At 29.1% G+C, this 13522-nt stretch overlaps 3 protein-coding genes across 4 annotated transcripts; 2 read left to right on the top strand and 1 right to left on the bottom strand.

The window, feature by feature from the left end:
* Positions 1–264: 264 nt before the first annotated feature.
* LOC101489458 (transcription factor MYB48-like) lies at positions 265–1515 on the top strand. Its single transcript, XM_073366692.1, has 3 exons — positions 265–432; positions 545–674; positions 769–1515. Exons 1-3 carry the CDS (start codon positions 318–320, stop codon positions 1190–1192), a joined length of 669 nt encoding a protein of 222 aa, XP_073222793.1. The 5' UTR covers positions 265–317; the 3' UTR covers positions 1193–1515.
* A 1910-nt stretch (positions 1516–3425) lies between these two features.
* LOC101489778 (ATP synthase small subunit 6, mitochondrial-like) lies at positions 3426–5206 on the bottom strand. Of its 2 annotated transcripts, XR_001143993.3 has the most exons (3): positions 5027–5124; positions 4881–4923; positions 3426–3644 (listed from the first exon to the last, which is right to left on the bottom strand). XR_001143993.3 is itself a non-coding variant. In XM_004486980.4 (2 exons), exons 1-2 carry the CDS (start codon positions 5145–5147, stop codon positions 4877–4879), a joined length of 168 nt encoding a protein of 55 aa, XP_004487037.1. In that variant the 5' UTR covers positions 5148–5206. The 2 variants fall into 2 exon arrangements, 1 of the variants encoding a protein (XP_004487037.1); XM_004486980.4 differs by lacking the exon at positions 3426–3644 and having other exon boundaries at positions 4877–4923; positions 5027–5206.
* Positions 5207–10790: 5584 nt separating this feature from the next.
* LOC101490424 (uncharacterized) lies at positions 10791–12805 on the top strand. The gene is made up of 2 exons (XM_004486982.4): positions 10791–10931; positions 11881–12805. Exons 1-2 carry the CDS (start codon positions 10893–10895, stop codon positions 12646–12648), a joined length of 807 nt encoding a protein of 268 aa, XP_004487039.1. The 5' UTR covers positions 10791–10892; the 3' UTR covers positions 12649–12805.
* The last annotated feature ends 717 nt before the right edge of the window (positions 12806–13522 follow it).

Here is a 13522-nt window from a genome sequence, read left to right as displayed (position 1 = left end):
AATAAATAAATTAATAGTTAATATTATAATCACTCATAAAAATAATTTATTTAATGATGAATAATATTATTTACGAGTGAGATTCATTCTCTCAAATTCAAATATAACATGGGGTCTACGTCTTTCCGAATTACCAATAGCAATAGGAATTGATTGAATGAACATGCGGACCAAATGTACGGTGGATATGCAAAATTGCTTATTAATAAAAAATAAAAAGAAAGTGGCAAGTCGTATATAAATTACTAGCACTACCCACATAGGTTCCCGTAAATAATAAAAGAAAAAATTCCAGTTGAAGAAGTTGGGTTTGGAAGATGGTACAAGAGGAATTTCGAAAAGGACCATGGACAGAAGAAGAAGATTTCAAATTGGTGTCATTTGTTGGATTATTTGGAGACAGAAGATGGGACTTTATAGCTAAGGTTTCAGGTTTGAAGGTGGCGGGAGACAGTATAATAATATTATAGGTAATGCTTATTTTGGACATGTTACTTTATTCATGAAACATCCTTTTAAGTTTAACCACCTTTTTTTGTTGTAGGTTTGAATAGAACTGGTAAGAGTTGTAGGTTACGTTGGGTTAATTATCTTCATCCTGGTCTTAAACGAGGTAAAATGTCTCCTCATGAAGAACGCCTTGTGCTTGACCTTCAATCCAAATGGGGAAATAGGTTTGTTTTCTTTTATTACTCTTCTTTTCCATTTTTACAATTAATTCATTTTTACAATTAATCATAGATAGAGTTAATCCTTTGAAACAAGCAGGTGGTCAAGAATTGCTAGAAAGTTACCAGGAAGAACAGACAATGAGATTAAGAATTACTGGAGAACTCACATGAGGAAGAAGGCTCATGAAAAAAAGAGGGGATCAATTCCATCCACAGAACACCATTCAATGGATTCTCATGCTTCCAAAAAAGCAGGGGAAGAAAGTTTTTATGACACAGGAGGATCAAAATCAAGCCAAGTTAAAATAGTAGGAGAAGAACATGAACAAGAGTTTTCAATGGATGATATATGGAAAGATATTGATATATCAGAAGAGAATAGTTTGCAGCAGCCAGAAGAGGTGATAATTCCTCCGTCATCATGGGAGTATAATTCCTCTGACTCATTATGGGTGATGGATGAAGAAAGTATGTTATTCCCTATGAGTGATGACCCTTATTTTTCTAGATATGCTAATTAGGATTCTTTTTCCAAATTATGATTTAGTTTCTTTGTTAATATTATCATGTGTGTCACTGCCACTTGTTTTAATTTAGTCAAATTAACATTTGTATTTGTATAGTATTGCAGCTTTTGGCTTTTGGCATGGTTCTGCTTAGTGTGAACCAGCTGTAATAATCCTAAGCAAAGGATAACCTCTAGTCTTTTCAATGTTTTAGTGCTTTTCTTACTTTCAGAAAACATCCAATAAGATAGGGAGTTGGTATGTTCGGAATTAATGTAAAATATTAAGCACCTGTTTACATCATTAAAGTTTTAATCTCAATTACACTTCTACCACTAGCTCTTTTGTTCTTTATAGTATATTAGTATCTGTTTGCAAATCAATGCAACAATCGTTTTGTTTTTTATTCTGTAGACTCATTTTGAATTGATGATTGTCTTCTTTATATTACATCTTTTGTTTCAGAGGTTTTAATTGCTTAATAAAATTTACATTATGCAACAATAGTCTTTTCCCTCGGATGACATATTACACAAAACATAACAATAAGATAAATTGACCAAGTTTTACATTAAGGCGAAAGCACTCTTTTGTGAGATTGCAATCTAGCTCAAATATGTCATAACTCCTAAAGCATATACAAGAAGAGAACTAGACTGAAAAGGGGGACAAGGATTTCTAGTCTACATTTTAAGAATCCAAGTTGGTCTAGAATTTAGGAAACAAATCTGCACAACGGTTATCTTTATACGCTGAAAACACATGTTTCAGAAGGCAGCCATGAAAGATCTTAATATGTCAAATCATGGAAGCATAAGGATGAGTGTAACAAACCGCTTCCTCTATCAAGTAGGGAGAAATTTCGAAATCAAATTCACAAAAGACAGCTTTAAAACCATTACTCCAAGCATGTAATTTAGCATTAATATTAGCCACAACACACACAACTGCCAGAGGAATCACTGATGAGACTGACATAACCAGATAACTCTGAGTTCTCAAAACAGCTTCTGAGAAGGTGGCTGCCAAGGCACAAAGTATATGTCTTATTATTGTTTATAGACCAAACACTGTGATGATTGAGTTAAAGAGTGCCTTAATATCATTAACAGTTAAACAAACTGCAAAGGAACACCACCACATCTATCATCATTGCAAAATATAGACAACCCGAAGTAATACAACTCCTTCATGCCCAAAGGTAGTCAACAGTAGCAATCTCAGCATTATTTGTACTTCATGCAGAAAGTAGCTGCAATTTGCTGCTCCATTTTACACCCCTCTACCAACACTATCACTCACAAATTTACTCACAAGAAAAATAACTAACCCCTGCGTAGAAAAATAAACACTGAACTAAAAAGAAACACATCCTCATTACAATAAAACCTTGTCCAAAGAAGAAATCGAAGCAACATTCAATAAATTGGCTTTTCAATTTCACTCATACAAGCATTCAAAATCGTCTAAGTTCCTAGGGAACACTACCCTACAATTCAAGCAGAGAAGGTAGGAGGCATAGGAAAAGGGTGGAGAGAGGGGAGAAAATTAGTAAAACCAATTTAAATAAGAGTAACAATGTTGGAAGTTAATGAACAGTATATGCAACCATGATGTTGTGATCGCGACAATGCTAATGATTGTTCCCAATTGGATTTGCTTGCCCATTTTTAATGGAACCTTCAACAATTTTCAACTCCAATAGTGTAACCCTTTAAATGTATCTCATCTTACTCACTTTCAACTCGTCTTATATCTCTTAAATCTTAAGCCTTACATGTGGTTTACATATGGCCCTTACATGTGGCAAATCACTTTTAATTTTAGGCAACCACTATCTGTATAAGATACGGTTCTTACACGTGGCTTACACATGTAACAGCTCCAATAATGGTGGATGCTCTAAGAGTTATATAATAGTGGATGAGGGAGGAAGAATAGTATGAGTGGTGGCGTGAATCAGTGAATGATAATTAAGAAGTTCCTAACCATTTAATATCATCATCCAGAATATACAAACAATTTCAAATGATAATGCCGGTTTAGTTTGCTTTGTCATCATTTCACAAATAACATTATGTGAAACTTCAAAAATGCATCTAGTTTTGTTTAAGAGATTAATTTTCATATCCTCGTGGTGTAAAAAGTATTACACCGTCAACAAATCACAATCACTTTTATGTGACTTTAGAAGTAGTAATAGTTAAAGACCATGTCTAGGTTAAAGTCCAAAACAAAAGACATCTCATGATGAAACACATGAATCTAATGATTTAGAACAGAACTTCAAAGTATGAATTTATCAAGAACATTTATGTAAAAACGAAATTTGGGGAAAGGAACATGAAGAGTATACAAAATATCTCCCTTCAGTTATTTCAATTTGTAAAACTAAACCAAGCAAAGCTCTCTTGTTACATCTAATTCGACGTGCAAAGCTAGAGCCATCCTTCCCTTCAGAAGTCACCTGGAAAACATTGGAAGAACATAATATCTTATAAACAGAATCCATAAATTTGTATGACAGTGAAAATTTGATAATGAATATCAAGCGTTGGTACATGGAAAAACCATTTGAAGAAATATTACCAGTCCTTCCCCTCAACTAAAGTATAATATCAAACAAAAAAAATCATATTATCCTAAATTGGTTCCTACATTATCATCTGATCATTTTAATCGTAAATTGGGACTAGATTATCATAAATTGGTTCCTACACTTCAAGACCCATGAAATCAAAAAAATTTCATAGTTTGATTTTTGTGTGAACGGTCAGAGATAATATTAAATTAACAAATTAACTTTGCATTAAATAATTTGATCCATCAACAAGGGAGTTTCATAATAATCCACGATATGGTTCGAATGATAAATCAGGTTTACGGGCCCAGTATTTATAGTGTATCCTTAAGAACGTAAATGGAATAAGAGCTGAGATTAGATAGAGATGGAGGAGCCTACTGATATGAGGGCCCAAAAAAAATGTCGAAGACTAACTTAACTATCAATTCATGGTCAATAATGAAGTATGAAATGATGAAACAATATTGACATCCATATCTAACCAACAAAGTTAATTGAGCAGAAGTCATGTTAACAAGAACCAAAATATCAAATTATTCCACTATTATTCCTCTTTAGGAACAAGAACTGAACAATTGTTCTACTATATTGATTGTCCAATAACTTTGGCAGATGCTGGATACTACATTGATTGGTCAAACTGAACAATTGCATTGGTATAATAGTATAGTATTACACCAATCAATAACTTTGGCAGATACATAGTTTATTTTTTTAAAATTCACTGTTGAATTGTAAATTTATATAGCATATAGATTATCTCAGCAACTTTTCAAGTAAATTTGAAATCATTTAATATATTATTGAAATCCATCAAAATTTACATCTTCAGCACTTCTATTGAAAACCTTTGATTTTAAATGAAATTTCAAAATATTAAATAATTTCAATTTTATATGAAAATTTCAAAAAAGGTATTGAACAGTGTAACAACATCTAAGTGCTACACAATGTAATTCGATCCCCCTCGTTAAACAATTTGTTATTTTGCCAGATATACGTATTGAACTCCGATGAGTTAAAAGTTCAATGTTCACCAATTTGAATCACGAGATGCACATCCATAACAAATAGAAACGCAGCCAAAAAAATTCTAGGGTTTGGTAAGTGGATTATTACCTCTTATGCGCTTGAACGAATTTTGAATTTTTAGCATCCTCCTCTGCGAAGATACAAATCAGATTCATAACAAAATTCATAATTCAAAAACAACAGCAACAAATGATTTGAAATGAGGGAAAAATAATAAACGAAGTGAAAATTACCAGTGAAACCAAGTGATAACTTGGTAATCACTGCTCCGGTGACTCCGAATCCAACTAGGAAAGGCCAGTTTCTCTTCCATTCTCGCTTGAAGAACACAGGCCATGGATCGAATTTCCTCATCTTTCTGCGTTTCTACGCTTTCTCTTTCGCGTCCAATATCTCTCTATAAGCACGTTCATCGCTGTTTATCAATGTTTTTTTTTTTGCTTGGAAACTTACTGGGCTGAAATATCGTAGCCCAGAATTATGGGGCCCATTCCTATGGGTTTAGGAGGCCCAGATAATGGTTCTATTTTAAATTGCAGTTGATTTTTTATTTACGTCCTACACCCTCCCTCCTTGTGAACCTATATGTTAAAGGACCTAATTTTATAGGATACATTCAAATATATGAAAAGTTAGATGTAGGTTAGTATTAAAGATTAAAATATTTAAATATGATGTCATATGAAATTAGTTTTATGATATAGGTAAAGATATGTTAAATTATTTATTTGATTATATAAATATAAAATAGTGTAGTTGAGTAGATTAATATTTTATATAATATAAACTTTTAAATAGACGAAACCAAGCATTAGAAATATGTCTATGTCATATTTATAGTCAACTTTAGATCTTGATATTTTTTATGCAGACACATTTAAATTTTACGAAATCTAATTCAGTTTATTTTCATCTCTAATCAAAGCAATTTCATCAAAGTATTTGTAATTTCTTATCAACTACTCCTTCATCTGTTTCTTATATTTGATAAATTGATTATGTTATTATTCTGAATTTCAAGAGCACTAAATGTGTCTCAATCTATTGCATGATAAATCTTGTAAATTAGTATTACGGTGGAGCGTATCTCCATGTATAATTTTGACCATTTAATTAGTATGACACACACATCATCAAAGAATTCTCAATACATGAAGAGTTGTGTATTTCGTGTGCTAACGCACACAATTTATTATAATAAAAAATATATCTCACTCCATCTAACTCTCGTTGACTTAAGTGTTTAAATATTTGTGAGTACGTCCCATGTGACAATTTTTTTTTAATACCACCAATCAAATTTCTATAGATTACAATCCAGTGTTTGTAGTATATAATAATCATAATTCATGTTGTTCAAAAGATTATGGCTGAACAATTATTTATAACTAATGAGGAGAACAAAAGTGTGTTACTTTAGTTCTCTCATCACTTTAATTATGTTCATTTTGCCCCCCGATTCCATTTTTACCTTCAGCTAACTAACAACATTAGTTATCCTGAGCCGACACTATTAAGGAATAATTAATGATAATTATTGGTGGCTTTCATTTGCTCAATTAGTTCTACTACAATGATAAAGCACCTACACTAATTAAATGTCTAAAACAATACTACTATTTTAACACCCTGAAATGAACAAGATTTGACATCGACTTACTATTCTCTAAGCTCCCCCACCTTTTTTTTGGTTTTATGTTCCTCTTATTCACATGGTCTGCTTGTGAAAAACTTTGATTCCTTTTATTATAAAAAGCATCTATAGAGTCCTTTAATAGTTAAAAAAAAAAGTTGAAGATAGTTACATGTGTATTAATTTTTTTTCAATATTTTCCTTTTTGACCAAAGAAAAAGGAATTATTTGTTGTTTTGTGGATATATAAATTACTTTGATAGGAAGGAACAGGAGCATATCTTATTAAAATGTTGATAATTTTTCTGCCGTCAAACACCTACTCAATAACTAACTTGTCACCCCCTCGATTACGATAGTGATTAGTAGTGAGGAGCTCTTCACTCATGAAGAAGATTTGAGTCAAACCCAACTCCAACTACCTTTTTGCACACTTTATAAATATGGTCAAATAAATGTTGAAAATTGACATATGCTTTTGCTAAAGACTTTGACCGCTAATGCTAAAATGTTAATCTGTTACTTTTCAGGATCCAATGTAAAACTAATATACTACTTTGTGAGAGACCATTTGATTGGTTAGTGGCATCATAACATCTATATTATTTGTAGTTTAATTAACTTTCTCTAATATTTATACATATGCTGTTTTAAAACTCGAATCCACGATGGATCTGGTCAAGGCATTAATCATTGGGTCACTAATCGGATCGGTAGGTCACTACTAGAAGTGCAAAATTATTGATGGGTGTACATTAAAAATTTTAAAAAATATTGATGACATAAATTCTTCAAATTTTAATATTGGAAACATACCATGTTCTTGTTTAAATGATTTACGGTGTCTTTGTTATAGCCTTTCACTGCTAAAAAAACACTTTTAGATATTAATTTTTGGTCATTATATAAAGAAAGTCGGTCACTAAATTCAATAGCAATCGATTTAGTGATCAATTTAAATCAGTAGGTAAATTGTTAGTCACTAGTTGTTGCAACCAAATCATCAACCGAATTTTGTGACCAATTTTGTGACCGATTTTTGTGATTGAATTAGTGACTAAAGTTTGAGGCTGATTTAGCAACCACTTTGAATAAATTTACTATGTCATTAGCGATTGATTTATAGACGAAATTTGTGATTTAAATTGTTATTTTTATTAAATATTTGGTCACTAATTATGTCTCTAAATATTTTTAAAAACTTTAATTCATTTGTTACAACTTTTAAAAACAATAAGAATATGAAAATTATTTAAAAAGAGAAGTTGTTTTGAGTAGATTGAGTTTATATAGGCCTAACACTTATTTTCATTTCCGTTATGTGTTGTGTTATTTTGATTTGACATAAAATTTTAAAACATATTTTGTTTGATTTAACACATTTCAAATAAATAATTAATTACATTGTTTTATATGTAAGTGGTTAAGTACGTAAAATAGGTGATTAATAAATATAATAAAGTATTCTACTTAATCAGTACAATTAATTCCGATATTGAAATTACTTGCATTTTATGCCCACATATTGCCACAGCACTTAATAAAGTTGTAAATATCATTGTTTATGGCAATAATAAATTAGTTTACTAAAATGCTTTATATAAAATGTGATAATGTTAATGAGTGTATTAAGGGCATTGTTTAAAAGAATAAAATAGTAACTTTTTTTTTATTAAAAATTGTATATTCAATGTATTAGAAATTAAAATATTTGACTTGTTTTGATAAATAATTATTTTATTTGAAATTCTTAAGCAATGGTTTTATAGCACACTTTAACAAGACTCAAAATATTTTGAGTAAAGATTCATTTAGTTCTTAAGAAAAATAAAAGTAACTTTTAGTCTATAAAAAATTAAACTAGAAACATTTAGTTTTTGACTTCTTTACACTTTATTTGGTTGATGAAAAAAGATGAAGAAAAATAAAGTGAAAAGGAATAAAAATAAGTTGATTATTTAATAATTTAGTATAAAAGAAATTGAAAAAAAAATGATAATATAAAAAAAACATGTATTTATAAAATGACATAAATATTTTTCAGAAAAAAATGTAATAAAAATAAAATAAAAATTTTATTTTACTATAAATAAATAAAAAAATTATAAAGTAAAACAAAGAGAATAAATATTTATGTAAAATAAATTCCTTAACAATCATTGAAAATATTTAAATTTAATAATCTATGAACATTATATTTTAATACTCTTTATATTTTCTAATTTTTCGTCAATGACATTTATGTCATTTTATAACTATACATATTTCTTTTCATTTTATCTTAGAGTTTAATTTATACATACATTGAGAATGTAAAACTATTTAACATTATCATCCAATAAGAATTATGTTTTTTGATACATCAATTTAACACATTTTAATTAAATTAAAATTAAAAAAAAAATTAGACGTCAAAAAATAAAAACCTCAAAATAATTCTAACTGGTAATTAGCTAAATAACTCTTATCTTTGTTTAGTATGTTTTATTGAAGGGAGATTATTATTATTTGTTTTTTTTTTAATTTAATTACAGTGAAATATATTAAAGGTCCGATTATTATATAATATAAAAAAATAATTTTGATGTTTAATAATTTGAGATTGGTTTTTAGAGACTTTTTTTAGAGGGGTATTTAGAGACTTATATAAAAATAAAAAATAAAAAGCGTAACCTATTTTATTTTTTTATAAATATAATGAAAATATAAACTTTTTAAAATAATCTATTATGAAAAATATTTTTGGAGTGAAACTATTCAAAATATTTTCTTATTTGAAGCAGTTTTTTTTCTTGATATTATCATTTTTATAAAATTTGTGACAAATATATATTTTTTCACAAATAATTTGTAATAAATAGGCTTTAAATTAATATGTTAAAATCAATTATTCTCGTTAGAGGATAATGTAAAATGACATTATCAGTGTTGACTCATAAAAATGAAACTCCCTCACCTTCTTTTTTTTCTTATCGTTCTTTCAGCAATCAAATAAAGTATAAATAAGATAAAGATTAAATTGTCTTATTTAGTTTTTTCTATGAATAAAATACTCCTTTATTTTTCTTAATAACTAAATTAAATCTCTTAACTCCTTTTCATAGATTAAAATGGAATTTGAGTGTAATAATTTATGTGATTTAAACGGCGGAAAGGTTAGCATTTGGAATACCGACAAAACCAAAGACTAAAGATTGCTATGCTATCACATGTAATCCACGTACAATCCATGTGATGAGCCGCTAGATACATTGCATTGAGAACATGTCATTTTTTATTTTTTATTTAAGCAGATTTGTCTTATGCAAGTGTTATTAGGATTTAGTGATTTTGATTTTGCCTAAAAAAGGATTTAGTGATTTTGGACTTTTCCTCCTTCGACCAAGTGTTTGGATCCTCACAAACTTACCGTTGTTGCAAATATACGGTAACAATGAGGAATTAGATCTAACCAAAAACTATAAGAAATTTATACAATGTAATATGGCATAACAAATTGTTAGAATTGAATGACAGTATAATTCTTTTATACTGTCATGGTATATTATCTTCACACTCTAATTTTAAATTCTTTTGAAAATTGAATAAATAATCGGTTGAACTGAGTGCTTAAACATTAAAGTTTGAGAATAAAATGAATTGATAAAACTTTACTCATTTATGTGTAGATGAGTCTAACTAAAATTTTGTAAGCATTACTCTTATAAATGTGTGTGTTGTTGTAAACTATAAATGAGGTTATTTCATAAATAAAAGGTTAGTTTGCTACTCATAAAAATGTATTCTTTTGATTATTTATTTTAAAGTTTTGTATGATATACTCTTTGGAGTATAATTTTGTATTAGTTTAATTGTTATTATTTTACACTCATTTTTTTTTTAAAATAAAATATATTAATTTAGAGTTCGACTAGAAAATAAAATAAAATTTGACCTACTATTATTTCACACAAAATTAAAATTTAATTCTACTAAATAATTTATCCATAATTAAAAGTCATTAACACTTGAATCAAATTATTTGGTTAAGTACAATTTCTCCTGATATATTAGTACTTTTGTTCAAGTTACTTTCTATTTTCCTAAAAAAATATATCGTGATAAATGTGCAATTACTTCAAAATATTGGAGGGACACGTGTCTCCTAAAATGGTGGGAGAATTTTAGGATTTTACAAATCCTAATATACAATGACCATATAGAATATGGAAACTCCAATTTTTTCTGCAAGGTTTTGGCATTTTTTTATTTTTATTTTCATCATTAATATATGGTCAAAGTTCTTTAGATGTTGGTGAAAAAAAATGTCCCCACCTTCTCCTATTCCTTTCATTTGTCTTGTCTTATTGATTTCATGTGTACCCCTCCTTATTATAAATAAGACTTAAAACCCAAACCTCATACCTCCTTAGCCAATACTTTCTGTTTTCCGATATTTTATTTCATTATCTTGCAAGACAAAGAACATGGAAGAACATCTGGGTTCAATATTCAATTATCAAGAAGTGAGTTATTGCATTTGCATGCATATTTCCTTCACTAAACTCTTACTTCTTAATCTTCATCTTTATCTTGATTATACCCTCACTATTATTTTTTTACATATACGCTTTCTTTGGGTTTGTTTCATTAAGGTTCTTGTCTCTAATGTGTATTTATAGTTTTTGGTTTAATTTAATTTCTTGTTTATTGTGTTCAACTGGGTTGTACGGTAAAAGAAACTTTGAGAGATTTTTTTCTTCTTCTAATATTTACAAGGTTAAGAATGGACCATACTTTTATTTTTGACTCAACATGGAATATACTTTGTTACCTTATATTTGATACTACAATATTTTTGAGTTTAGGTATGAATGAATTAGTGGAAAGGGCACAGTCCATTTCGCTTAGCTTCTTTCATGGAAACATTGTGGAGAAGAATTTCTTCATATTAATTTATTGGGCCCAACGTCATTTTCAATTTCAAAGCTTCTTTTTTTTTTCCGAAAAAAAAAATTGTTACTTGATCTATTTTGTATAAGTATCTTCTTTATTATTACCTTTTATATTTTAATAAATACTTTTTTCTTCTTAAAGAGGAAACAATTTATCTTACTTTTTTCTACTTAATGAGGAAACAATTTATCTTTCACCCTTTTTTCCTAATTTGCTTTTACGTCATTGAAAAGTAATGAAAAAAGATATTTTTCACAATGTTCTAGAGTCTATGCTATGAACCAAAAGGCAGAATTAAAAGAGAAAGATACCCACCCAAATTAACTTTTAAAAATGTTATTTGACTATATTTTTGTTGTTTTGCATTCGATTTTACTTTTTTATTTATTTTTTTCTTTCAGTCACATTAACGGTTATAAATAAATTTTTTTCCCAATATTAGAAGTTACTAATATTTTTTTTTCTCAATGTTTAAATAACATTTCTCTTAACTTTTTATTGGTTTGTTTGATTTTGAAGAGCTCTGATCAATTGAGGCAGAAGCTCATAGACACAATGCTTGAACTCGAGAACACAAGGAATATGAAAACTGATTTACTCAACCTTCTTGAAATGGCTTATAGAGAAAGAGATCAAGCAAGAGAACAACTTCAAATTCTAGTGAAAAAATTGGTCCCTTCAACCTCAAACAAGTTTTATGAACCCCAACATGACAACAACAACAACCTTGTAATGTTTCAAACAACAAAAGCAAACTCAAGCATAACAGAATCCAATAGTCCATCACACGTGTCATCTCCAGTTGATTCTCTTATTGAAGCAGTTTCTTCTCCTGAGTTTTCAAATATTGGTGTTGATTCACATAACATGTGTTTTTACAAAAAGAATTTGGGTCATGACTTCAATGGGTCACTTAATAAATGTGAGGTTGATATTGCAAGTGGTGTGATTGATTTACTAGCAAAAGGAAAAGTTTTGCCACAAAAGGGTAAACTTCTTGAAGCTGTAATCAATGCTGGGCCTTTACTTCAAAATCTTGTTCTTTCTGGGCCACTTCCTACATGGAAAAATCCACCTCCTTTGAGTTCCATAAAAATTCCACCTTTTGGCATCAAAGAAATTGATGAGCTCAATTCATTTCAGAATTCAACAATTCAATGTTCTCACTCTTCTGGGTCAACGCCAATTCTCAATATCGCAAGTGTCACACCTAGCTCATGCCACAACAATACATGGGAGTTAACTTCAAATTCTTGTCTCAAGAAACAAAAGCTTCAATACTTTTGATTAAATTTCTTTCACATTCATTGCCCTTTTTTATGTAAAGGGAGTTACAACCATTGGTGTAAATGGCATTAAAAAACCCTTTTTGGTTTAGTTTTAGTTGAGAAAAACTTATAGCTATTGAATATTTTAATTTTGAGGTTGGTGTTGTTCCTTTTTAGTACTTTTTGTACTCATTTTTAGTAACTTTTATCGCGAGCTTGCTTAAAAAGTACTTACAAAAATACTTATAATGATTGATAAAAATACAACATAAATACTTATAATATTATCCACCAATGAGTTTTTTACAATGATAACGCGATTCAAATTCAAATTATATGAAATCCGATTTGTCACTTCCTATTAGTTTTCACCAAACATTCTAGCAAGTGGTTCAAATAAATGTTTGAGAATGTGCATATTTAGACAGAATCTGAATATATTTTCTTAACTTCGATAGAGTCTAAGACAAGACTTGTCAGTCAAGTATCTAATACAATGGAAAAGCCTCAATATTATCTCCAACCATGTGTCTAAACTTGTCGGAACTGCATTGTTTTCTACGTCCATTCTGTTGTGCAATTCTCCTATATAAGCTGCCAAAACGGTCCCTAAAAACCTCTACAAACTCTGTGTACCTTACATTTTCCTTTCTACGACAATGTCTGATAATCAAGATGAATTTATTTTAGCTCTGGCATTTTGTTGTTGTGTAGTCTACCTTATATCGAATCAATGGGACGTTATTAAATGTCTCTTGTGTAAGTTGTGTGGAGCTAACACATCAAATTCAAGTTCACTTCCTGTAAATGTTGAAAGGCAATTTCAAGATGATACCATTCCTCAAAATTATTCTACACAATTTCAAGGTAGTGAGTTAGAGTTATCTATTATA

Source organism: Cicer arietinum, chromosome 1 (genome assembly GCF_000331145.2).
Source record: "Cicer arietinum cultivar CDC Frontier isolate Library 1 chromosome 1, Cicar.CDCFrontier_v2.0, whole genome shotgun sequence".
Taxonomy (NCBI): domain Eukaryota; kingdom Viridiplantae; phylum Streptophyta; class Magnoliopsida; order Fabales; family Fabaceae; genus Cicer; species Cicer arietinum.
The sequence above is the reverse complement of the archived record's forward strand: the minus strand, read 5'-3'. Positions and strand labels throughout refer to the sequence as shown.